The 27,168-nt window shown below is 43.7% G+C and overlaps 1 protein-coding gene across 5 annotated transcripts in view; it reads left to right on the forward strand.

Annotated features, from left to right (window-relative positions):
- The window catches only part of pdzd2 (PDZ domain containing 2), a 107,553-nt gene that overhangs the window by 31,239 nt on the left and 49,146 nt on the right, over positions 1 to 27,168 (forward strand). For all 5 annotated transcript variants that reach the window (XR_016114778.1, XM_088995113.1, XM_088995116.1 and 2 more), the window contains exons 5-9: positions 4,213 to 4,326; positions 14,789 to 14,934; positions 15,373 to 15,505; positions 24,314 to 24,413; positions 26,772 to 26,929. Coding sequence is in view for 4 of the 5 variants with exons in the window: in XM_088995113.1 (XP_088851239.1) it covers positions 4,213 to 4,326; positions 14,789 to 14,934; positions 15,373 to 15,505; positions 24,314 to 24,413; positions 26,772 to 26,929 (651 nt within the window). In the remaining variant the exon portion in view is untranslated. The remainder of the gene's footprint in view (positions 1 to 4,212; positions 4,327 to 14,788; positions 14,935 to 15,372; positions 15,506 to 24,313; positions 24,414 to 26,771; positions 26,930 to 27,168) is intronic.

The raw sequence follows: 27,168 nt of genomic DNA on the forward strand, positions 1-27,168 counted from the left end.
TGGGAATTGACTCCGAGAGTACTAAAACCACAGGCAACAAAGAACACTGTCTTTCCACACACAAACTCAGTAAAACCAAGTCCACAAACAAAAATGTAATAATTGACAATAGTGTGCATGTTGCTTAGTGGGACTTCTGGCATTCTTTTTCTTGAACAATTCTCATTAAATCTGGCTTGCATTCTGTTGTTGCCACTCGAAGCAATTCTTTAAATGAGTGTCAGTCAGAACCGATCGATGCGTTGTTTCACATGTTTCAGGGTAGAAAACACAGACTCGCAGACGTAAGCGCAGCCGGTTTGACATTGGGGTATTTTTCCATTGGCACGCGTTTCCAGAACTCAATGGTCCCTTCCCTTAAAGCAGGTTTCAATTGATCTTCCTCACAAAGATCGATCATCTCGAACTCAGCCGCAGCTTCATCTGTGACTAGCGGGGCTTTCAAACAGTCCGTCACCGCATTAAACGGGTCGACAAGGAACGTAATCTGCGGCCTTTTCAGTTGTAGATCACGGAATCGGGTCACAAAGTTTTCGTGCAAGTTTTACGCTCTTACGCTCAACAAAAAATTATAAACTCTCCCACTCTGTTAAAAACGTCCTGTGTTCGTCTTCATATTTTCGTGTTGCTGTGGATTTTTTCCCTGCCATTTTGAGAGTAAACTTGACGCAAATGAATGTTTACGTCGTAAACAATTTGTGTTGAGTCTCTGATTGTTTGGCCACCCGTGGTTTACGACTTAAATGATTGATTTTCATCACATCCACATTTGTGTTACCGTCACATGGTCAGCTTGATACCGTAATTTCACGACTATCAGGTGCACTTAAAAGTCTTCACGATTCTCAGGTGCCCTTAAAAGTCTTAAAAAATCTCCAAAATGTGCAGCGCGCGCTATGGTCAAGTCAAAAGGTAAAAATGGGAAGCAGAAGAAGATTGATGACTTTTTAAAATTGTATACATAATACAGTAAGATGTAAGCGTTGCAGTTTCCCTGTTGTGTTATGTACATGCCCACTGTACTGTATATGAATGCAATCGTTTTTTGCAACAATGTTTCTTGTTTTGTCTGCTGAAGCGCGATGATTTTGAAAATTATTAACATTCCATACTGTGTATTAAAGGACAGCCGATGTCACTTTTTATTCAAATGCAAATAAAAATGACTTCACGCCAAGACGTCTTGCATTGCTTGTGAATCCAAACAATAGCTTCAGATTCCGATAATATGCTTTCTTGTTACACATCCAGTTATGAATATGTTTCAAATACACTGTAGTTCTGAAGATTAAAGCATACATGTTTACAATCATTAAAGAATGATATGTGCCATTTTGAGGCAACATTGGGGGAACATCTCTCACCCAAAAAAAAGGGCAGCTAATGGCCAGCTCCGTTTCTTATATGGCGCTTGGCTGCCCTCTTTTGGCGGCTTTTGTTTAATGCAGTTCGGCGCAGGATCGGATATATCGATAGTCCCGGTTATATCGATATTTTTTCGGACTCCCTTGAATTGGATTGGATTGGATATGCCTTTATTAGTCTCACAGTGGAGAAATTTACATTTCACAGCAGCAAAGTGATGAAAGGAATGAAAGTAGAAAAACAAAATACATGAGCTGCTGGAAAGGCAGCCACTCTCGCGGCGCCGTCTTGAAGTCAAAACAACAAAAAAAAAACTAAATAACAAATAATATGACAGCATAGAGACAATATGACAAAACAAAGACACAGAGAGACATTCATTCTTCAGGACTTGCTGTACCCTCTTTGTGATGACATGAAACAGTTCTAGATGAAAGAGGAGAGGATCAAAGCGTCTTTCCACCAGTGGATCAGGGACATCATGGTGGAATGTGCATGTCAACTACAAGCTAAATGTTGAAAGCAATATATCGATATCACGAGACTTTACTGTACATCGTTTTGTTCTGTATATCACTTGTGCATTCCTGAATGACGTCCTGGTGTGCGCTGACTGAGGTCGCAATAAAGCTGTGTTGAGATACACATTTAAAATGCAAATGATTGGTCAGCCTAGTTTAAATTGTCAATTGTGCTTTCTGCTCATGATTTACTTATTGTGCTGTATATTTCTAATTTGAAGATCTGTTGGGGAAATTTAATGACAAAAAGAAGACCACACCCACTCACACGGTGACATGCTCGGAGTAATGTCATTGATGGGACTAAATAAACAATCACCAGCAACAATCTGCATTGTCTTATGAAGTCAAAATGGCTTGAACAACGTGGGTCAGTTCAACGTGAAGTTATATTTTGTCATTTGCACAATACTGATTTTTTGAGTGAATTGAGTCAACTTTTATACAACTTCTGATATGAAGACACTGGAGTGACAAGTAGCAGTTAAAAATGTGGGTCACAGACAGACAGTTGGTGTATTAACCCATATCAGAAGGATTTTGAACGTAAATCCATGTCACTTCTGCTTTCAATGGGAAGTTGTGAAATATCATAAACCTACAAGCTGATAACAAATAATGTCTAGCACACGACTGGCTTTGTTCTAGTTGTGTTGTTTGCGACAAGTACGAAATCTGTTTTTTTTTTCTTTTTTTTTTTCTTTTTTTTTTACCATAACATGGCATCCCCCTTTTTACGAGGATCAATCTTCTTTCTCTTCCAATTTTATACCTCACCTGTTTTGTATCAATGCCGCATCATTGATCTGTAGTATTTGTCGCAAAGGTTATGCTGTGCAACAGGGAACTCTGATCATGTCACTATTATAAAGTAGTCACTATTATATTGTAGTATTAATACTGTAGACTTGTAAGTATTAATACTTTTAAAAATTAGGTTCTATCTATTGAATAAAATATGTTCACAATAGCTGAACCATGATACAAACTATATATTTTCGAATTGTTTTCATGTATATGCAAGACTACAATTTGCCATATTCATATCAATGAATCTTTAAAACAATAATAATAACAATTACAATAATAATAATAATAATAATAATAATAATAATAATAATAATAAGCAACCCCCGCAACCCTAATGAGGAATAAGCGGTACGGAAAATGAGATGAGAATATAATAATAATAATAATAATAATATAATAATAATAATAATAATAATAATAATAATAATAATACATTATTACAAGGACAATGCAGTCAAACATAGACGTCCCTGATCCATTGCTGAAAAGGATGATTTAATCCTCCCCTCTTTCATCTAGAACTGCTTCATGTAACAAAGAGGGTACAGAAAGTGCTGAAGAATTAATGACTGTGTGTCTTTGTGTTGTCATATTATTTATTTATTTTTTTGTTTCCTTTCCTCTTCCTCTAATAATTTTGCTGCTGTGTTACTTCTGGGTAGAATGAACGCTGCCGCCGCTGCTCACCCGCGCAAAAAAATCATCTGACTGTAAAATTTCCTTTTACGGCGCTTAGAAATTAAATGTATTATTATTATTATTATTATTATTATTATTATTATTATTACAGATACAAGCTAATAGCTGACATGTTGCATGTAGAGTTTATGAACGTGAACACTGGATTTTTATCCCCATTTTTGTGTATCGACTAACTCTTTTAGACATGAGGATTTATCATGGATTTAGGAGAATGTGTACCGTCTGTTCCATCCATTGATATAGCATAGATTTAAAAGCTTCTTCTCTGCTGCACAGCATCAAGTATTGCATGACCATAAATTGACCACAATGTCCCAAGTCTTTTCAATATATGCTTATCTATTTCTATTTTGATAGTTAATGAGATACTATTAAGTTCAGAGAAAAAAAATGTGTGTGTGTCTGTGTGTGTGTGTTCCCTCATATTTTGTTAGAAGTTATGTACACCAAAAATAAAAATAAGAACACCTTTATTTGTCTCACAATGGAGAAATTTGCAATCTACAGCAACACAATTTGGACATGTCGATCAAAGAATAAATGGATCGACGGTTGAATGAAACAAGTTCCGCTTATTTTTTCTGAAACAGTAAAGATTATTAAGTCCCGGTCTATCTTGTGTGTGAAAAAAAGTAGCTTCCGATCGCCCCGTGAAGAACACGGGGGAGGCAGGCCTTCATTTCAGTGTTTGAATGGAGCAGAGAGCGGCGATCACGGCAAAGCATTTTAGTCACAATTACAAGCAGTCTGTGCTGGCACAGTATTGGAATGGCAGTGTAGCTGCACAACTGAGGGTGATCTGTCGGTGACTCAGATCTGGATTCCTCCGATAAGTGGCTACCATCGGAGTCGACGAGCAGCCGGGACACTTCACCCGATCTGCGACGAACCAGCTGAAGCAGGCCAGACCACCCACCCCAAAGTCCAGGTTCGCATTCACATGTGTTAGTTTTATTTTGTTTGCTACGTGAATTCCTCCTGCAATAATCTGTTTTAGTTCAGATGTTCAAAAAGCCCAGTTCGTTGAGTTATGTACCGTTACGTTCATCCTGTGACATCATAAGCGCACATGTGATGCTACTGTTGTATCTCAAGCGCATTGCTGCCGAGGTAGCTGAATTGCTGGACAACCGACACCTCCGGACAAGTTGTGTCCATAATTTGTGAAATCGCTTCAAATGACCTTATTTTAAAAATATTTTACATTTTTAGACTCGCACTGAATATTCAGGAAGTCTTGTTTTTGAGTTGGTGATGATTCCTGACGTCACGTCACTCACGGAAGAAACACCCCTGACCAAGAAAGGACACACAATGCATTTTGCTGTACTTTGTTTGGTCTGAAAGCTTCATGGTAATCCGTGTTGATGGCGAGATTAGAAGGAAAACACATAAATAACGCGATGGTGAATTGTTGTGTGTTGCACCGAGACAACTATTTGATATTCACTGACAAAAATTCCCAGGAGACAAATCAGCCCATTTCCTCAGATCTTTGTCGCCATCTTCTGCATTTTTTGGGTGCTACATTTCTGTCCAGATGCCTGAAAATGACAGAATAAATTCTTGAATCGATTGCAACCGTGTATGCTTTCCTCTTCAAAACTATTTGAATCATATTCATAACTGAATGAGTAACAAGAAAGCATATTCTCCAAATTTGAAGCCATTGTTTTGATTCTTGAGCAAGGCGAAATGTCTTAGCGTGACACCACGAACAAGGGGGCGGGACCGTCTGAAACTGACCACTTCCGGGTTCAATTTGAAGTAGTTTTTAGATATTGTCTGTGTTGGGTTATTTTTTATCGTTCCCCCTTGGTTCATTGCTTCGACGGGTGTAGATGGAGATCGATGGTTAAATCATCAGGGAGCCAGGTCTTGAACAGAAAGTTGCTTTAATTGGGAGAGCACGGGCATTGCGGTGTGGACGGAGGAGCGAGCATGGAGAGAGAGAGAGACGAACGGGTTGCAGGAGTATTTATGCGGCGCATAGTAATGACGCGACAGGATGTGACGTAATGAAAATGCGACATCGTGTAGGCAAGATATGACGTATGAGGAAGTTCAAAATGTAAACAAAGACTACAGAGCGATGTTTAGAGATGTTTGTATGGCGAATTACCCTAACATCTCCCCCCTGACGAACATTTTTAACATCGGTCGAGGTTAACAGAAAAAAGAAAATCACAATGGAAACATTCTCAAATCAAAGTCATGTCATTCGCTAGCTACAATAGTCAAATCTTCATGGGATCCTGGATGGTGATCACCAGGATGACGAGAAGGAACAAAATTGTTTGTAGCATTTGCCGCAAGCAGGCCCCAGGGTGTGGTACGGATGCGCTGGTGAATGGGAGAAGGTGTGTCTCTGTCGGCTCCAGTGATGTGCATCGGGAATCTTCTTGACGAACGGTGTGGTGTCCTCGCGAGTCCAGACGAAGCTTGTAGCTGCTAAGACGGCTAGCAGCTCTGCAACCGGTCCATCCCACTTTGGCGTGGCCCACGTCATCTTCTTCAGACCGCAGCTCCATCCTGTGGAGACTAAAAGAAGACTTGTGCCAGGTCACATGTCGAAGGGATGGTTTCATTCTGCACAGCACCCTTTCTTGGTGTTTCTTTCCCTATCAAAATCTGTCTCATCGTTTAGGCTCTGCAATGTTATTCTCTCACAGAAATGGCAGACATTGTTACTGTTAGATTTTAGTTGGTTAGTGTATGTTAGTTGTTAGTGAGTCTGCATTTCTGGAGGGCACCACTTTCTTGTGGTAATGATGTTGCAGCTAACATCACTCACCACAAAGGTGAAAATTTTGGCAATGATGATCTAGGCTATTGCCACTCCCCCCTGTTGAGACATGAAAAGTCTCAATTTGCCAATTGGGAACGTGTTTGCGCGAAACACGATCCTTCTTTGACATTGCACGGATCATCAATTTGCATAAAACTGTCAATCATTGGTCAAAAAATTTTGGAGGCCAAATTTTGGCATGTCTCTCAACACCTGCCTGAGAACCAATTCATGTAGCGTGTATCACGAAAATTTTGTACATTGAGCACAGCTTCTCCTGCTGTTACTCCTTTTCTGGCACCCAAGCAAATCATCTCTGCAAAAATGTGTTTTTGATGGACATTTGCATGTCGCCAAATTGTATGGGTGGAGGACAGCCTTCTACAATTTGCACAAGTTGACACGGTCGTCAACATTATGGCGATCTGTGTAAATGGTCATCTCGCACTCGCCTTTTGTCATTCAGTTGGAGGGCACCAGTTGACAGTCAGTTTCGCTTCTACGTACAACCCAGCTTCATCTGCGGCCACCCTGGCACGGATCCTCCCCTTCTGAAGGATCTCCTTCTCTCAATTCTGAAAGCTGGTTAGCGTGGAAGCCCTACACAATATATCTGATTTCGCCTGAATCTCTGGCTGACATCGGTGCCCACTCAACTCATTTGCCAATTTCATTCTTACCGGTGAGAAATTCCTTTAATGTGCACTGCATCCAATTCATAATAATAATGATAATAATTCACAATCAAATCAATCTTGACAGGTTATCCTGCACTTTTAGTCGTAACTATAAACTACTTTTGAACTGACAAATGTCATCACTGTACGCAAAGGCAGTCAGAAGATAAATTAGCATCTGCATGCTGTCTTAATAAACGTTGGATTTCCTCCATTGCATCTCCAACATTGAATACTTTCAATTCAATCAAGCCTAATTGTAACAATTCGTTGCTCGCTAGATGGTTGGATGAGAAATATGTGCAATAAAAATTGTCATGCATTGCAATAAATGCCACACATTATGCTTTTGGAAAACAAAACTATTCTCAATATGGGCTTTGTCATCGATCCCAAATCAGGTGGGTGTGCCAACTCTAGTTCTGCAGGTGCATCCCACCAGTCATTGCGGCCTCTCATTTGTTGGGTCTCCTATGACAATTGGAGCAGAGATTAAACTTTGTTTCCAAAAACACCAAGAATGCAAATTCGGTTCGGATGATAATCCAGATGAAAATCACAGGATGGGTGGATGCAAATGGCTTGTGCACCCCACAGTTCATCAATTCATCCTGCAAATGGAACAATTTCTCAACTATCATCCCAGCTCTGTTTGCAAATTGTTGCTTTACACACCATGTGCACAAAAAGCATAATGAAAAAAGTTCAGTCATCAAATTTTGCAACTCCATCTTTTCCTTTTGAAATTAATTTCTCTGCTCAGAAACTAATAAAGGTGCTTCCGATCAAATTCAATTTATGGTTTTTATGAATCAAATCATCTGCTCTTTGATTTCAGGGGATGACAACTGTCAGGTCAAAACCAGTGTAATGATCACGTCACAATCATTACCTTAATAAATCTATAAATTTTCCTTCTATAAAATGTCCAACAATATCAACTGGTGAATCTCTGTAAGGACTTAATCACCACCAAATTTAGTTACATTTACCTTGCCAATTCCATTCAATTCAAGATAAATGTTCCTGTTATTCAGCCCAATTTACTGACCATTTTATTTACTTTTTCCAATTGAACCGTCGTTTACGAGCCAGCACAGTGGGGCCTCAGAATTTTCTCTGGGTCTTTTAAACCCCTCTTTGAAGCTCTGTACTGACAAAAACCCTTGATGAGAGGCATCGTAAATAACTGCCTTGTTTCAAATGGCTTGAACAAGCTGTGTACAGAACAAGGTTCAGCTCTATTTGACAAACTAAACTTATAATTTTATAAAGTCACTCTTTGATTCTGTCATTTTATACAATTTCCATTTCATTTCGCATTTGCCCAAATCAGGATTTCAAAATGATTTGTCTTTCATGGAAAAGGGCATGTAGCTTCAAAAGAGTGAATTAATCATAATCATTTATCATTCTAGCAACATCTATCTTGCTGATTTGAGTTCAATTTAAGATAAACATCCTTATTTCCTCAATTGAACCGTGATAGAGGAAAAACTTGAGCAAAAACATACATGATTGTTATCCTAAAGAATGCAATGGTCTCACTGCTTAAACACCATCCCCCAGTTTTTGAGACACAGCAGGCCAGATCCCAGCAGTCATAAATAACTCCAAAACGCAAATGGCCAATGTTCAAATCGCTCTTGAGAACAATGTGGCACAATTTCAACGCTGATAATTTTACAAATTCACTGTAGTTCGGCTTATGTCTCTTCATTTGTCCGCTGTCTTCATTTATTTGCTCACTCAGTCTAATTAATTATTTAATTCAGTTTTTTGTTCCAAGTAGACGGCATTCGTCAAAAAGCTATGGAAAAAGAAACAGTGTTATGTCATTCATGAGGACGTCGAGCGGAGACGAAAGTCTCCTCGCAGCATGGTTGGACAGGTCTCCCGATGAGACATGACAGCCGACTCCATAGCACTCCGGTCGAGTTCTCTAATGACAAGGCAGCCTGGTTCTGTGGAGAAGAGAGGCCTCGCGGCAGAATCAAATTCGGCAGGAAGAATGTCTTTTATACACATGTTTGTGAATGTTAACGCAGTCCTTTATTAATTTTATTTTCCTTTATTTATTTAATATTTATTTATTTATTTATTTAACTTATTCGCGAATGAATCAATTTGCCGATCTCAGAATGTGGCTGTGAATTCACACCCTACCCCTCTCTTACGGGTAGAGAAAGAAGGATGGGGGGTCTGTCCGCAATCTTTCCTGGTAGACCACCCATCTCCCTCCTACGGGTAGAGAAAGGATGTGGGGTCTGTCTGCAGTCTTTGCTGGCAAACCACCCATTCCCTCTTTTTTTTCTTAGCGAAGTTTACACAACGTGCGTACATACACAACAATACATAAAAACACAATGCATGCACGAAAGGACGAAAGACAAAACACGAAAAGGGAAGACAAGAACACACACAAAGACTGCTCCCCCTAACGCCCCCCCTCCTCCAGCCGACCACCCTTTGCCCCCTGGACAATGAAAATCCCTGGGAAACCCCGTAGCAATGGCTAGCATTGTTGACCATGTGCTCGTGTTGGTGAATGAATTGAAATGACGGTAATCCACAATATCCCGTCAACAAGCAGGTCTCGCCGAGGGAACGATCCCTCGTCGCTCTTGTGGATACAAGCAGACGACCACCAAAAGCTAGGAGCTTATTGTCTCTTGTCGACAACCATTATAGCTGCAGCTATTTAAAACAATAAACATCCGGAGTGAAATTAAAAGATCTCTCAATTGGCCTTTATTAGTCTCACAGTGGAGAAATTTATATTTCACAGCAGCAAAGTGATGAAAGGAATGAAAGTAGTAAATAAAATACATGAGCTGCTGGAAAGGCAGCCACTCTCCCGGCGCCGTCTTGAAAGTCAAAAGAACAAAAAAAACTAAATAATAATATAATAATATATATATATATATATATATATATATATATATAGGGATATATATATATAGGGGATTCCGGAGGGAGTGGGGCAGGAATGTAGGAACAATTGTTGGGACCGCAGGGAGTGGTCCTCTGCTCCCCCAAACCTGAGAGTAGGGACCTATCATAGCAGTGTCCGGCGCCGCCATGTCTGGACATTAGGGATATATAAAAAGGGCCGATACGACCAGTCAGACTTTAGTTCTCTGAAGAAGCATCTTGGATAAGAAGCGAAACGTCCGACACCTTCAAAAAAGTACAAATGACTGAATGTCTGAAGAAACCTTTTCATCGATAGTTTTTAGACACTTTAAGTCATTTTATTAGTATTTTGCATTTGACTAAAAATATCATCCTGCATGTTTTGGGTATTTTAGATGCTATAAAACGTTTTTCTGATGTCAGTTAGGAAACAAAAAAAGTGGTGTTGATTGTCCTTTAAGGGGTGAGCCACTTTGGGTGAACAGGGGGGATCGAGAATTCTCTTTTGGCATGACCTCCGTTTTGATGACATAGACGTAGACGGAGACGGAGGACATGGCATCCAGGGAATGTTGCATTGCAGCTGGGCTGTGGGCCAGCAGAGCACAATCATCTGCATATTGTGGCTTGTGGATGTTGCTTATCATGGTCTTGGTCTTTGCCTGATGGCATCTGATGTTAAACAAGCTACCATCCAGGCGGAATTGGATTTGGACGCCATCACCTTCCTGGATAGACTTATGGAAGAGTAGTGTAGCTGCCACCAGAAACAGATTGAAAATAACAGTGGCCAGTACACAACCCTGCTTCACCCCGACTTCCACAGGGAACGGGGATGATTGCTGGCCGCCAACAATTACAGTTGTGGAACTGCTTGCTGCTAAGAAATTTGGAGGGGACCCCAAATTTCTTAGTCCAAAGAATGTCATGGTTAACTGTGTCGAATGCCTTGGCAAGGTCGATGAAGGTGATGTAGAGGTGCTTGCTTTGTTCCCTGCATTTCTCCTGAACTTGTCGCGCAGCAAAGATCATGTTCAGAGTGCTTCGGTCCTTTCTGAAACCGCATTGTGTCTCTGGTTGGATGTCTTCGGTAATGTGCGATGTAACATTACTTTTGCAAGAATCTTGCCAGCAACAGAAAGCAGGGAGATGCCACGGCTGTTGCCACCGAATGACTTGTCCCCCTTCCTTTTATAAATGGTGACAATGTTGCTGTCTTTCCATCCTGTGGAAGTGTCCCGTTTTGTTAGATGTTGCAGATGAGGTGGTATAGCTGCTGTGTCAGGAGGTAACCGCCGCTCTTGAAAACCTTAGCTGGGAGTCCATCAGGGCCAGGGCTTTTGTTTTTTTAAGGCTTCGGATTGCAGAGAGGACCTCTCTGAACTGAGGAGGTTTGTCAAGGGATGGAAGTTCTGGTATGGGGTCAAGGACAGATGCGTCTGAAGGGTTTACTTGGTTGAGCAGGGAATCAGAGTGCTCTGCCCAGCGCGCAAGTATTAGCTGTTTGTCCTTCAATAGCACAGAACCGTCGCAGATCTAACTGGAACAATGTGTTGTCTTTGTGGACCATGCAGGGATTTAGGCGTAATAGCATAATAGAAGGCGTGTGTGTTGTTGTTTTCTGCATGCCTCTGGATTTCTTGGGCTTTTCTGAGCCACCACTTGTTTTCCATCATCCTCAAATGTTTTCACCACAGATGGCCTTGTAGTGAGAGAGAAGTGGAGAGTGAGGGTTGGAGAGAAGTGTGGTATGGGCTTTGCGCTTGTATGGCAGCTGAGCTGTTATCGAACGAGTCTTGGTGATGTTTCTGAGTAAAGCCGATGTTCACAGAGGCACCTTGATGAATTGTTGTCCTCATTTTTTCCACCTGCTTTCAACATCAAGGTCACCATTACTGGTTTCCTTGTCCAGGCTGGCAGGTCCCTTTGCCAGCTTGCTGCGGTATCTGGCGACACATTCTGGGGACTCCAGGGCCCTGGAGTTGAGACACCTTCTGGGTTGCTATTTCTTATAAGGAGGTCGAATTCTGAGCTTGATCCTGGACTTGACCAGTTGATGGTCAGTCCAGCATTCAGCCCCACACATGGCCCGCGTGATACAGACATCATTTTGGTCTCGTTGCCTTGTGATGATATAGTCCAGTAAGTGCCAATGTTTGGACCTGGGGTGCATCCATGATGTGATGTATTTCTTTTTCAGCTGAAAGATGGTGTTGGTTACAATCAGCTGATTCTCAGAGCACAGAGTGAGGAGTCGGAGGCCATTGCTGTTTATTTTCCCCGCCCCGTGCCTTCCAATTACTTGTTTCCAAAGCCTGGCATCAGTACCTACTCGGGCATTGAAGTCACCCATCAGAACAAGTTTATCAAAGGCAGGGATTTTGGATATACAGTAAAGTCTCGTTATATCGATATTCAAGGGAGTCCGAAAAAATATCAATATAACCGGGACTATCGATATATCCGACCCTGCTTGCATGTAATTTTCTGCAATCTACTACGTTAACATGGGGATTGTTAAAATGTCACTGACATTCGACTGTTTCATCGATGGTATTGTTTCATTGCAAATTAGAATCAGAACATTTTCTCTCCTCTAATGCTCCGGTGCTTTCACGCTGAAGTGCACATGACGGCCACTATCATCCAATCAACATGGCGCTTTCGGCCATTCTAGGTCAGTGTCATCCAATCAAAATGGCGCTTTCCGCCAACTGCAGCCCCAACGGGAAATGAACGACGAAAAAAACGACAATATGTTTTATAATATGTAATATTTATCGGCGAACCATATGCAATCATCAAAAGAGCCATATATGGCTCGCGAGCCATAGGTTCCCGACCCCTGCTGTACATTATAAACACCGTACTACAGTGTTTATTTTGTTTTGTTTGTATCAAAACTCTGCGCAGGTGAGGCACACAGTTCACCCGCCTCATGACAGGGGGCACTTGTGATTCCAGAGATACTTGCGACTCCACGGCTGTAGTATAATAGAATTAGGGACAGCAATCTACAGTAAACAGTTAGCAAGTAAAGTGAAACCCTCCAGTCATTTTTTCGTGTTGCTTGGCCTCATTTTCAGAATGGTGGGTTACATATATAAAGTGAAAGAATTTTCTAAACTGGACTTTCAATCGAAGCAGGGGATAATAATTAAAGGAAGACCAACACCGGAGCTGAAAGGTTTGCTTCAGACAACGGGACGGAATACTCGCTCTTTTCAGACGGACTGGTACACACGAAAAGGCCGGCTGTGTGGATGTCCAGCAAGAAACCGCCTTTTCTGCTTTTCCTGCCCTCTGTTCTCAACTTATGACAATGTCTGGACTCAAATGGGATATTGCTCCCTAAAAAATTTACAATGGAGCCTCATAATAGAATTAGGGACAGCAAGCTACAGTAAACAGTTAGCAAGTAAAGTGAAACCCTCCAGTCATTTTTTCGTGTTGCTTGGCCTCATTTTCAGAATGGAGGGCTACATATATAAATTGAAAGAATTTTCTAAACTGGACTTTCAATCGAAGCAGGAGATAATAATTAAAGGAAGACCAACACCGGAGCTAAAAGGTTTGCTTCAGACAACGGGACGGAATACTCACTCTTTTCAGACGCACTGGTACACACGAAAAGGCCGGCTGTGTGGATGTCCAGCAAGAAACCGCCTTTTCTGCTTTTCCTGCCTTCTGTTCCCAACTTATGACAATGTCTGGACTCAAATGGGATATTGCTACCTAAAAAATGTACAATGGAGCCTCATCAAACATGAACGGTCGACCGCGCACAACCAACGTCAAATCGCGCTAAAAACAGGATCGACTTGGCTTTGGATGAACAGCGAAGACTCAACATCAGCATCCACAATGCTAAGGTAAAGGAGAACCGGGAGATTTTAAAAGATATCATCAATGCCACCTGCTTCCTTGCCAAACAACAGCTGGCATTTCGTGGAAATGATGAAAGTAAAGGCTCTGCTAATCGTGGCAACTATGTTGAACTATATGCTTTCGCTGAGAAAGATGACAGGCTAGCGAGACATTTGAAGACATCCACTGTATTTTCTGGCCTGTCAAACAGAATACAGAACGATTTAATTGAAGCAGTTGGTGATGTCATTAGAAATGATATTAAAAAGGAGATCGGTGCAGCCCCATTTGTTGCTGTAGAAGTAGATGAGATTGTCATTCTCAGCACTGAAAAGACTGAAAACATACAGTCGGAAGAGGACTGATCAAGAATGACTTTCTTCACTAGCAGTGATCTCCATTGAGACAGAGAGACTTTTGAAACTGAAGAAAGATAAAGAAGGCTTCTACAAAGAAGTTATCGATGGCTTTCTTCAGAAGGAGCGGCGCATAGACTTCATTTACAAGTAAAGGTAACACGATAATAACGTTTTTTTAAATTATTTTTTCTATGCTACAGTTTGTATATATAAAGAATGCTGACATGACATTTTAAACAAAACACGTTAACTTCTGCCAATCAAATGGTCAAATAAGCTACTCTGTAGAGGTCATGTTTGTAAATCTGACTGTGATGACGTCAGTGCCTCACCAGCCAAGAACCTCACCGCACGTCACTGCTGCTGAGAACCAAAAAGATAGTAGCACGCATCGTCAAAATGCCCCTAACAACAACTGTGTGCAAAATTACACTCTGAAGCAAGATTGATCTCTTCATCAAATCATTTTTCACCGTACCAGATGAAAAGCCCCCTTTCTTCTTAAAAACCAAATTCATAAGCCCGGGTGGTGAAACATTATTTTTTTACAAGAATTTCACATACTACACAGTTGATAACAATAGGGATAAAACTGGCACCGTGTTGTGGTATGTGCAAATTTTGCACATACCACATACTAGCACAGGCTTTCCCTTTTCTGTTTGAAAAATAAACACATACGTTTCAACACGTATTTAAAAGTCTCTTTTCTTAAGAATCAGATTTGCTTTGTGATGAAAACCTAATATGCTCAATGTTTTTGATTTGTCTCCTTTCTTAAAGCCAAGTGAGGGTTTCTACATCTGGAAAATGCACTTGGTGAAGGGTCAAGAAGGCTTGGGCATACAGATAACTGGTGGGCGTGGTTCCAAGCGCTTGCCTCATGGTATCTTTATTGCCTATATTGAGGAGGGAGGAACAATTCACAGGTTTGGTTTTCGAATGCTTTTTCTTGTTTGTTTTAATTAGTTATACAGTAAAGTCTCGTTATATCGATATCGGATATATCGATAGTCCCGGTTATATCAATACTATTTCTATGCATGCACGGAGAAAATTACATGCAAACAGGGTCGGATATATCGATAGTCCCGGTTATATCGATTGTCCCGGTGATATCGATATTTTTTCGGACTCCCTTGAATATCGATATAACGAGACTTTACTGTACTTCTTATTTTATTTCTAATGATGAAAAGGGCATTTTAAATACAACCAAGGCTTGAATCAAATTGAACTTTTGAAAATGAGAAGAGTCTACAAAACTGGCGCGAATGGCTGCCGCTGCTCACCCGCACAAGAAAAATGTATAATTATTATTATTATAAAAATGTTTCCATGCATTTCCATGTCTATTTTTATGACAGGGACGGCCGCCTTCAAGCAGGTGATGAGTTACTTATGATTAATGGTGAGTCACTAGTGAGTGTTACCCATCAAGAGGCCGTTTCTATCCTCCGCTCATCGTTTGGTCTCGTCCAGCTCATCGTTGCCAGCAGGGTAAAACACATAACACACACTTTAGGAGGAAAAGTAAGATGATCATGTTTCGAAATTCCATTTCTTAGGGATTTTGAGTACAAATAAACTAGAAACAGAAACCTAGACTGAAATATTGGATTTGGGTACATTTCTTCAAGGTTGGGTCACATGTTACTTTTTGGGAGTCCAGTTGTTCATAACCTTGTTAGAGGTACTGAAACATACCATTAACTCTCTTGTATTCGTAGTGTATTATTTTCATGCCCAATTGAAAAAGATTTGTAAACCGTTTTATTCTGTTTTTATTTACACTCTATGCAACTTCAAAACTTAATTGAAATTATAGTTTATCATAGACAAAAGAAATCCAAGATGGCGCCCGAATCGGGAGCCGTCATCAAGTGCTCTCATAACCCTTGCTTTTTTGTTGTTTTTGTCTTTTTTTGTGTTTTCTTTTGTCACTTCGGGTTTTTGTGCGTCGTATGGAACGAATACGGATTCTTTTTCAGTATTTTTGGCCACATTCATCAAGGAGACTTGTGGCGTCACAGGTGCGCACCGCGGCTTTGATGGGAATCTCAGCCTGACACTTTTCCCACGCTTGGAAAGTATAAAAGAGCAGCCGTTGCGGGACAGCAGTCAGATTCATCTCAGACACAGACACACGCGCAACTCCCAGAGACCTGCTCAACATCGGACAGAGTTTCACAGCACGACTTGCTCGACTCCACGCCACGATCAAGCTCAGCGAGACTTCTGCGTGTCACTTCCCTGGATGATTTGACAACCTCCATTCAACAAATAAAGAGATTTGACAAACTCTTTATTGGCGAGCCAGCCAGGAGATTTTTTCCCTTTTTTCTCCTTTCTCAGCCCAATCCACTTTCCTAATGGATAGAGACCAGATTTCCGCCGTCTCCCTCAACCCCCTCCCCCCCCTGGCATGACGACATGGAGCTCTGTTTCCAAGTGGTTGACTGCCAATTCATCAACCATGGCATCACCCAGGAGACCACCAAATTCCACTATGTGGTCGCTGCCCTCACTCCGGAGTAGGCTGGTCGTGTGCGCCGAGTCATCTTCGACCAGCCGAGAATCCTTATGCGGCCCTGAAACAGGAAATCCTGAGGCAGACTACCCTCACGGAACACCAGAGGTACACAGCCCTGAGGCATGACGTCGAGCTGGGGGACAGCTGCTACAACGCCTCGAGACGGTGGCGGGTTCAGCGAGAAGCTCCCCCCGATGATCCAAGCAGTCCTTGCAACGACACCACCCAACTCCACCTTGCAGGAATTGGCCGCCCTCGCCGACAAAATTGCGGAGGCGTACGCGGTGCAGCCCACCGTTTCTGCCATGCAGCGTCCTCCGACGCCAGGGCCCTCGACTGATGCTCTCCAACAGCTCGTCGACGAGATGCGTGCCCTGCGAACCGAAATCCGGGAACGCGGCCACAATCAAGAACGCCGCCGCAATCACGGACGCGGCCCCTGCGCTTCTTCATCTCTCGCACGTCCCATCTCCTTCATCTTCTTCATTCCTCACGCTCCTTAGACGATTCCCCGACCTGACCAACCCCAGTCGGACGACCCTACCTGCCCCCGACGTGGTTCACCACATTGTGACCACTGGTCTCGCGTTTCAATGCTTTCGCCGCCTTGCCCCGGTGAAACAACGGATTGCTGAAGCCGAATTCAACCACATGGTTCAGCTCGGTATTATACGCCCATCAGACAGCAAATGGGCCTCCCCGCTGCACATGGTCCCCAAGGCAAAGGCGGGCGACTGGTGTCCCTGCGGTGACTACCGAGCGCTGAATTTCGTCACCGTTCCCGACCACGATCCTCTTCCTCACATCCACGACTGTGTGTCCTTCCTCCACGGAAAAGCAGTGTTTTCCACCATCGATCTGGTAAGAGCCTACCACCAGATCGCTGTCGCTAAAGAGGATGTTTCGAAGACGGCCGTTACCACCCCATTTGGCTCGTTCCAGTTCCTCCGCATGCCTTTCGGCCTCCGGAACGCCTCACAGACTTTCCAACGCTTCATCGACTCTGTCCTCCAGCGACTCCCTAGAAGAGCACCTGCAGCACCTGGAAACAGTCTTCAAACGTCTGGACGAGCACGGCCTAGTCGTCAACTTCGACAAGTGCATTTTTGGGCAACCCAAGATCAAGTTCCTTGGCCACCTGGTCGACGGCGAAGGATTACGCCCACTACCCGACAGGTGCAGGCCATCCGTGACTTTCCCAAACCCGAGACGGTAACCCAATTACAACGATTCCTCGGGATGGCAAATTTTTACTGCCGCTTCATCCCGAACTGTGCCGAGGCTGCCCTGCTGCTAATCTCGCTGAGTGGTAACAAGAAGAATCACGTTCCCATCGACCTCGCCTACGAGCAACTGAAGGCTTTTCAACGGCTGAAGGATCTCATTGCCAATGCAACACTCCTCGTCCACCCAAGCCCTGATGGTCAGTTGACTCTCATGGTTGACGCCTCCAAGGTTGCAATCGGTGCGTTTCTCCACGACGGCCTCAACGGTGACTCTCAACCCATCGCCTTCTTCTCCAAGGCTTTCCAGCCGGCCGAACGCCGGTACTCCACCTTTGGCCGGGAACTTCTTGGCGTCTACCTCAGCGTAAAGCACTTCATTGAGGGTGGCCGCATCATCATCTATACCGACCACAAGCCACTCCTCTCCGCCATCCCCTCGGCATCGACGAAGTACCTGGGGCGAGAAGTTCGGCACTTGGCCTACCTCTCGCAATTTGACCTTGAGTTTCATCACGTCCAGAAGGCTCAAAAAGAGGTCGCACACGCCCTTTCTCGAGTTGAGATCAGCGCGATCCAGTTTCCAGATGGTCTTGACTACGACGAGATGGCAGCTGCCCAGTTACGAGAAGGTCTGGCCGACCATGCCAACGACCCCAACATCATCACCGTCCCTCTCCCTAACTCTGGCCGCACAATCCTGTGCGCCCAGTCCGACGGCGTCCCTCGACCACTGGTTCCTGACTCCTTCCGGCGAAAGGTTTTCGACTCTCTGCACAGTCTCTCTCATCCTGGAATTCGTGGCACAACCAAGTTGCTGGCGAAACGTTTTTCCTGGAAGGGACTGCATAGAGATGCACGAGACTGGGTGCGTGGCTGTCTACGATGCCAACGCTCAAAGGTCCACCACTGGGTCGCACGCTTTGGATCGCCGAAGACCATCACCACCGATCGTGGAGCCCAGTTCAAGTCTGCACTATTTGGCAAGCTGTGCAAGTTCCTGGTTCAACAGTAGCCAAAATGGAACTGTATAGTGCCACTTAGCAGTTTTTTTTTTTTTTTTTTTGACGACGATACTAGTGCAGCGTGTTGTACCGGAAACAAATTCCTTGTGTGTTCTACATACTTGGCAATAAAGATGATTCTGATTCTGATGTGAATGAAACCGGACGACCGCCTACCAGCCAGCTGCAAACGGTATGGTTGAGCGCCTCCATCGCCAACTGAAGGTCTCCCTGATGTCTTCCGACAATGCCGAACACTGGGTGGATAACCTGCCTCTGGTGTTGCTGGGCATCCGCTCCACGCTAAAGCTCGACTCCAGCAGAGCTGGTATACGGCGCCAGTTTACGACTGCCTGGTGAGCTACTACAACCGACCAACCCTACAACTGTCGACGTCAATGACCTGCTCACCCGCCTCCGGCAGTTTGCGCTGGCTCAACGGTCCCGGCCGCCTCGACCATCGTACCAACCGACGCGCATGGACCCCGCACTCCAAACGTGCAGGCATGCCTTCCTGCGGTGTGATCGGGTGCGCAAGCCCCTCCAGCCCCCTTATGATGGCCCGTATCCCGTCCTCTCCCGCGGTGAGAAGACTTTCGGATTCAAATCAACGGCCGCGAGGATACAGTCTCCATCGACTGACTCAAACCGGCAGTCGTCGAGCACACGTTGCCGTGCTCCCCAAACATCGACGTCGGCCAATCCCCCAGCAACGCCCCCCATGTCCGGTGATCGACCTTCTTCGTGCCTGGCCTCTCCGTGTGACCGAACAACAGCAGCAGACGTGTGCACTTCCCAGAACGGCTCACCTCCTACCGGCTCTTCTGAGCGCGTCCGGGTCAGTTTTTTCCTGAGTCGCCTTCCCCGACTTCAGATCCAGGAGGGGAGCCCTGCGGCGTTACAGGTGCGCACGCGGCTTTGATGGGAATCTCAGCCTGACACTTTTCCCACGCTTGGAAAGTATAAAAGAGCAGCAGTCGCGAGACAGCAGTCAGATTCATGTCAGACACAGACAGACGCGCAACTCCCAGAGACCTGCTCAACATCGGACAGAGTTTCACAGCACGACTTGCTCGACTCCACGCCACGATCAAGCTCTGCGAGACATCTGCGCGTCACTTCCCTGGGAGATTTGACAACCTCCATTCAACAAATAAAGAGATTTGACAAACTCTTTACACTCTGCTGAGCAGTTGCGCCTTTTCGGCAGCACAAATATGCAAGTACAGTTTTTGAATGGGAGGAATGTATGTGCCATTTGACTGTCATCGCTGGACAGCTCTGGGTGCTTTTTTTGCGTCTGTAATGAGCAGCATCTTTACAGCCCCGCTGTATTTAGCTTGTAATAGATGTGCACATTCCACCATGACATCCCTTATTCACTGGTGAAAAGGACACTTTGATCCTCTCCTCTTTCGTCAAGAACTGCTTCATGTAACAGAGGGTACAGAAAGTGCTTGAGAATGAATCACTCTGTGTCTTTGTGTTGTCATATTATTTGTTATTTATTTATTTATTTTTTTTTACTTTTGACTTAAAGATGGCACTGCAAGAGTGGCTGCCTTTCCAGCAGCTCTTGTATTTTGATTTTCAACCTCTTTCTTTCCTCTCATTTCCTTTCACAACTTTGCTGCTGTGAAATGTAAATTTCTCCACTGCGAGACTAACAAAGGTAAATCCAATCCAATCCAATTGCTTGATCAATTTTTACCATTACAGCATTCAGTTAGCTTGCTTGGTACCACTCCATACCAAAAATGCATTTCCCCGATTGCCACAATTTACAGAACAGCTGGTTATTGCTGTTTAATTACAAAGTGTAATGTATTTGGTGTTACTCATTTTACCATAATATCATGGTTCTACAACAAAATGTTTAGTGAAATTTTTAGTGAGCCAAAGACTGAATGTCATGTGCCACCCTGTATAATCAACCGTGAACTGAACTGTCTTTTATGCAGACTCAGACATCAAGAACACTTAGCGCGTAGGTGAAGTCATCAACCATCCAGCTGCCTGTCCAGAGAGGCACCCTGGTTAGATTGCAAGCTCGCTAGTGGCTAATGCTTCTCCTTGTGGCATGTAAAGTGCTTTGATGCCCTAATGGGATGTATACTGGCCACTAAAGGCTTTTAGGTCAGCAGTGTGCAGAATTTTTCCTTCGAGGGCCACAGACAGAAAAACAGAAAAATGCAAGATACACCTTTGTAGTTTTTACTCAATTTAATACTTAACACTTAACTTAATTTACTTGTTCCCTCCACATCCACTACAACAGCTTTTATCTGCCCTTCATCTATAACCAGGATAATTGGTTAGTTCTTCATCTTGTCAGTTTGTATCTGAAAGTCCCATAGGAGCTTTGCTCGGTCATTCTCCACCACCTTCGGTTTCCCATTTTGACCTCAGGGTTTCCAGTCGATATTCCGAACAGATTTTTCTGTTGACTACGCCAGCCACCTTGTTATGGCGCTTCATGTAGGCTTTCCCTGCCAGCTTCTTACACAGCAGTTTTGTTTTGGATTGTCTAAGGTGCCTCTTTGCACAACCAACTCCTTGGGTCTTGCCTGGTGTGGTATATCTGGGCCTCTACGGCTCTGGTGCTTAGGGCCTGCTCCTGAGCCAGTATTATAGTGCCTTTGTGCAAAGGCATGAATTATTGATTGATTCATTGATTCAGATGGAACCCAATGGGAGCAGGTATATGTATACAGCAGGGGCCCCAGAATTGAGCCATATGGAACGTCAAATGACACGCAGCAAGTTAAATTGTCATCTTCATCTCGGAGATCTGGCCTTGGACAGCATTTAGGGCTTGGGAAACTCCTTTATCTTCCTCTTCTTTTCCTTTCGGCTTTTCCCTTCAGGGGTCGCCACAGCGAATCATTGTCCTCCATCTTTCCCGGTTTTGTGCATCCTCTTCTCTCACACCAGCTACCATCATGTCCTCTTTGACCACATCCATAAACCTCCTTTTCGGTCTTCCTCTCGGTCGCCTGCCTGGCAGTTCAATAGTTCAACAGCATCCTTCTCCCGATATAGTCGGTCTCTCTCTTCTGGACATGTCCAAACCATCTCAGTCTGGCTTGTCTGACTTTCTCTCCAAAGCCTCTAATATGAGTGGTCCCTCTAATGTACTCATTCCTGATCCTATCCAACCTGGTCACGCCCAAAGAAAACCTCAACATCTTCAGCTCTTCTACCTCCAGCTCTGTTTCCTGTCTTTTCTTCAGTGGCACCGTCTTCAGTCCAAACATCATGGCTGGTCTCACCACTGTTTTATACACTTTTCCTTTCATCCTAGCTGAAAACCTCCTATCAAACATCACACCTGACTTTTTTCCCAGGCCGCTCCAGCCTGCCTGGACACGCTTCTTCACCTCTTTTCCACACTCTCCATTGCTCTGGACAGTTGACCCCAAGTACTTAAAATCCTCCGCCTTCTTTATCTCTTCTCCCTGTAGCATCACTCTTGCACTGGGATCCCTCTCATTCACACACATATATTCTGTCTTGCTGCGACCGATCTTCATTCCTCTCCGTCACCTGTTCCCCGTTCTCGCTACAGATCACAATGTAATATGCAAACATCATGGTCCAAGGAGATTCCTGTCTAACAGCGTCTGTCAGCCTGTCCATCACCATAGCAAATAAGAAGGGGCTCAGAGCTGACCCCTGGTGTAGTCCCACCTCCACCTTGAATTCCTCCGTCACACCGACAGCACACCTCACAACTGTCTTACAGTCATGATACATGTCTTGCACCGCTCTGACATACTTTTCTGTCACTCCAGACTTCCTCATGCAATACCACAGCTCTTTTCTGGGCACCCTGTCGTACACTTTCTCCAGATCTACAAAGACACAATGCATTTCCTTCTGACCTTCTCTGTACTTCTCTATCAGCATTCTTAAAGCAAACACTGCATCTGTTAAACTCTTTTTTGGCATGAAGCCATACTGCTGCTCACAAATGTTCACTTCGGCTCTTAGTCTTGCTTCAACGACTCTTTCCCAGAGTTTCATTGTATGGCTCATCAACTTTATTCCTCTGTACTTGTACTGTTGAATAACCCTTCGTCTCCATTCTTCAGGCATCTGTTCACCATCTAAGATATTGTTGAACAACCCAATCATAAACACCACCGCCACCTCTCCAAGATACTTCCATACCTCGATTGGTTAATCATTAGGCCCGAGTGCCTTTCCCCCTTTCATCCTCTTCAGCACCCTCCTCACTTCATCCTTGCTAATGTTTGCTACGTCTTGGTCCACAACAGTCACGTCTTCTACTCTTTGTTCCTTCTCATTTTCCTCATTTTTCCATTCCATTGGGAAACTCCTTTATCACCTAATAATTTACGAGATGAAACTCCTTCACAGGAAGAGCTCATTAGCCAGGTTACAAATTTATCATTTCATGGAAGAGACAATGTTTTATTGCTTACAGCTGTTAAAGCTTAGAACTCAAGAGGCGTGGTATTCTAATCAAGAAAACCATGTTTTACTAATGTATCACTTACATTTGCATATACTCTCAATAAATAGCTTGGCACAAGGCTGTAGAATTTAGGCGTCTGGCATGAATGGCTGCGTCTCCTGCCGGCAGTAAAAGACAATCTTTCTGCGTTCGAGCCTTTGTCCACAGTGTCCGATCGAACATCTCTGACAAGGTCTCAATTGGACACACATTAAAGCAAAATATGCAGTATGGGGAAAAAATACGGCACCTTCTCCAGTGATCAAAATAAGGGTGGTATCATCTGAACTGCTGTTTGGCATGTAGGCATAAACAATGTTGTTCTCTAAACTATGTCACTAGTTGGCAAGTTACTTCACTTCTTGATCTGTTTCTGAAGTCTGCATGCACTTGAATATGGTGACCTTTGGCTGTCAAACTATATTTGGTGTGGCATACCGAATACCATTCACAATCTGATTCGTATTTACGAACAATAGGCTGTATGATACCTAACATGAACATTTTTTGAAATATGGAAAGAAGCTGCAGTGGCTGGAGAAAAATTGCAAGCTCTGGGTCATCATGCAGTGGGGCCTGGGCAGAAACTCAAGCACAGGCTACTCAGGCTTCCCTCATGATTTTTTTTTCCTTAAAATATATGCGCTGGTAATTTAAATGAAAGAGAACAGTTTTTGCAAACTATGAATACCGGCAGTAACCAGATCTCTGGGTTTATTTATGTATGTATTATGTATTTATTTATTTATTTATTTATTTATTTATTTATTTATTTATTTATTTATTCATCCGTTTGTTTATGTATGTATGTATTTATTTATCAGAAACAGAAAGCCTTCAATAGTCCCACAATTGCAAATGTCCCCATTGTGGGACGAATACGGGTTTTCTGATTCTGATTCTGAATGGGGAAATTTTCAATTATTCATCCATTCATGCATTTGTTCATTTATTTATTTATTTAGATTATTTATTTGTTTATTTAAATTATTTGTTGATATATTTATTTGTGTATTATTATCATTATTAATTATGATGATATAATAATTATTATGATTTTGCTTACAGTTGATTAACCTGGACAAAGTCAGGGACGTATGCCACACCGAGGCAGCCCAAGGATCTTCCTGCAGTCCTTCACCCATAAAGCTTTGCAGCCAATCCCAGGGTTAGTCATGAAAGCGGGGTTCGAGCAACAATCGAGGAGTTTCATAATTAGCACAGCAACTTCACGGTGCAGAGATCCCAGGTTCATTTCCAGCTCCGGCCTCATTATGCCCCCCCCCCCCCGACCCCCTTGCTTGTTTGGGTTTTCTCCGGGTCCTCTGGCTTCCTCCCACATTCCAAAAATATGTATAGCAGTCTGATTGAACACTCCAAATTGTCCTTAGGTGTAAGTGCAAATAACAATGGTTATTCCTGTATGTGTGCCCTGCTATTGGCTGGCAACCGGTTCCGGCCCCTGCATACTGCCCGAAGGCAGATGGGATAGGCCCCAGCGCCCACTGTGACCCACATGAGGATAAATGGATCAGAAAATAAATGAATTAATATTCATACTCGCTCGCACACCCACATGTATGCACACACAGACACACACACACACACACACACACACACACACACACACACACACACACACACACACACACACACACACACACACACACATACACACACACACAAACAAACTTTGATCTATTTCTATATTATATTTGTAAACATTTTTCCATTCATTGAAGGTGGACCTTATAGTCCGGTGCGCCTTAAACAGGTAACATCCGAGTTACGACCGGCGCGACTTACGACCAGCCATACTTACGACCATGATCGTCAGACCCTATTTTTTTATTTTAATTATTTGCCTGGCACCGCAACGCGCTAGCAGCATGGCAACGCGTATAACAATTTTGGCCAGCCACCCAACATCGCACTCTCGCACAGCAATCGACCGCGTGATGGCACCAGAGGGGGGAGAGTCGACCGACGGCAGCTGCGGTGCGGCCAGGGCTAAGAGCCAAGGTGGGTGAGCGTCAGCGCTCGGGTGCGCAGGATTGCCGCGATGAGAACGCCACGTCGGGCCCACAGCCGACGCCACCGCCTCTTTGAGACAGTTCGTTCTGCTTCGTGGCGAGGTGGCGGGTAGGGCGCGTCAGCACCGCAGACTGCCGTGGTGTCGGGCCGTGCGGAGAGCGTGGTAAGGCCGAGGAGAGGGCTACCTGTAGAACACCGGCAACCCATACCGACGCCCGCCCGCCCCATGGCGTCCTAATCAGATCGTTTGCAAGTCATTTAGCACCGAGACTCTATTCAAGATTTTGAATGGATTTTGACTTACGATCATTTTGATTTATGACCGTTTGGTCAGAACGGAACCTGGTCGTAAGTCGGATGTTACCTGTATATGGAAAAAGTTTGAAAATACACCACTCGTTGGGTGTGCACCTTTTACACCGGAACATACTGTATTTTATTTTCAAGGTAGCGCTACACTCACCTTGATGTGTAAAATCCTCAATTGAGCACCATCGGGTTCTCCGTGCCACTCCAGGTGCAGTCGCCGTCTGAGAAAAGAAACCTAACGTCAATTGTAAGAGTGGCGGCATATGCTCAATGGGCTCAACCATTTCCCAAATTTAGCAAGAAAGCCACACGGGTTGGTCGCATCCTGTTTGCTTCATTGCTGGGCTTGTTCCTCTGCTTCCCTTTCCTGCAAGTGTGCCCGTCGCCATGTCATCTAGCCAATTACCATACCGCCTCGTTAGGGCCAGTTTTTTCGACTCGTTATGGGTTCCACTGGCATTTTGACTATCATCGGTTTTGGGAGCATTGATGTATCTCAGCTAACATTGTTTTGTAAACGTCAAGAAAGGACCGCCGACAGACGTGCAGCGGCACATCAGCAGATATTGTTCCGAAGTTTGCCAATATCACGTACAAAGACCTCGAAGGAGTGATGGCAACTGCCTGCCTCCGACGACGTCAGCGTCATTCTTGAGCGCGTGATGGCCAAGCGGGCATGTCATAACCAATTAACATGTTGAGTCACGCGTGACGTACCTTCTTCGGCAGTCTCCGTTAAACCGCTGAGACCAACTCATAGAATCCCTAGGGTTCGATCGAACCCAGGTTAAGAACCATCTCATTACGCACTTTTTTGTGTCATTTAAATTGTAATAGTTACTGAAAAAGAACCATTTGGTTGAGCACTCATACACTGTAACTTTTATGAACATACAGTAAAGTCTCGTTATATCCATATTCAAGGGAGTCCGAAAAAATATCGATATAACCGGGACTATCGATATATCCGATATCGATATAACGAGACTTTACTGTATTGATTTTTTTTTGTTGTACGGCCACTCATTAAATGTATAGAAAATGTATAGTACACTTAATTAACTGTTCACTTTGTGTTAATGGTTAGCTGTACCTATCAGTTGCTGTTTTGATTGTGATTTTTAATCATGTGGTTAGTTTCATACCGAACCAGGACTTATATTGATCTCATTATTCTGCCCAGGCATTGGCAGCAGCACTCGCTTGGAGTCAGTTGGTGAAGTTGATGAGTTCTTTCTGGAGAGAAATGTGAACCGATGCGACGTTGCGGAGAAGCCCTCTAAGCCATGCAGACGAAAACTCTCCTTACCACAACAACTGGATACTGCTGTAGATAGACGGGTGAGTAAAATGGTGACTGGTAATTTTGTTTAATTCAAGGCAGGCCCTCTTCGAAACTTTATCAAGAGATTCAAAGCAACAGCTTCTCCACAGTGCAGCAAACCATTCAATATTCATTATATATTTTTTTCTGGGCTTTACTCATTTTAAATTTCCTGGTATCTACTGAACCGCCCATCCCCTCAAAATATTTGATGTCTATTCACCACAATCTCATTATGTCATCAACTAGGAGATTC

This window comes from Hippocampus bargibanti, linkage group LG04 (genome assembly GCF_051943395.1).
Source record: "Hippocampus bargibanti isolate YZ-2025 linkage group LG04, ASM5194339v1, whole genome shotgun sequence".
Lineage (NCBI taxonomy): Eukaryota > Metazoa > Chordata > Actinopteri > Syngnathiformes > Syngnathidae > Hippocampus > Hippocampus bargibanti.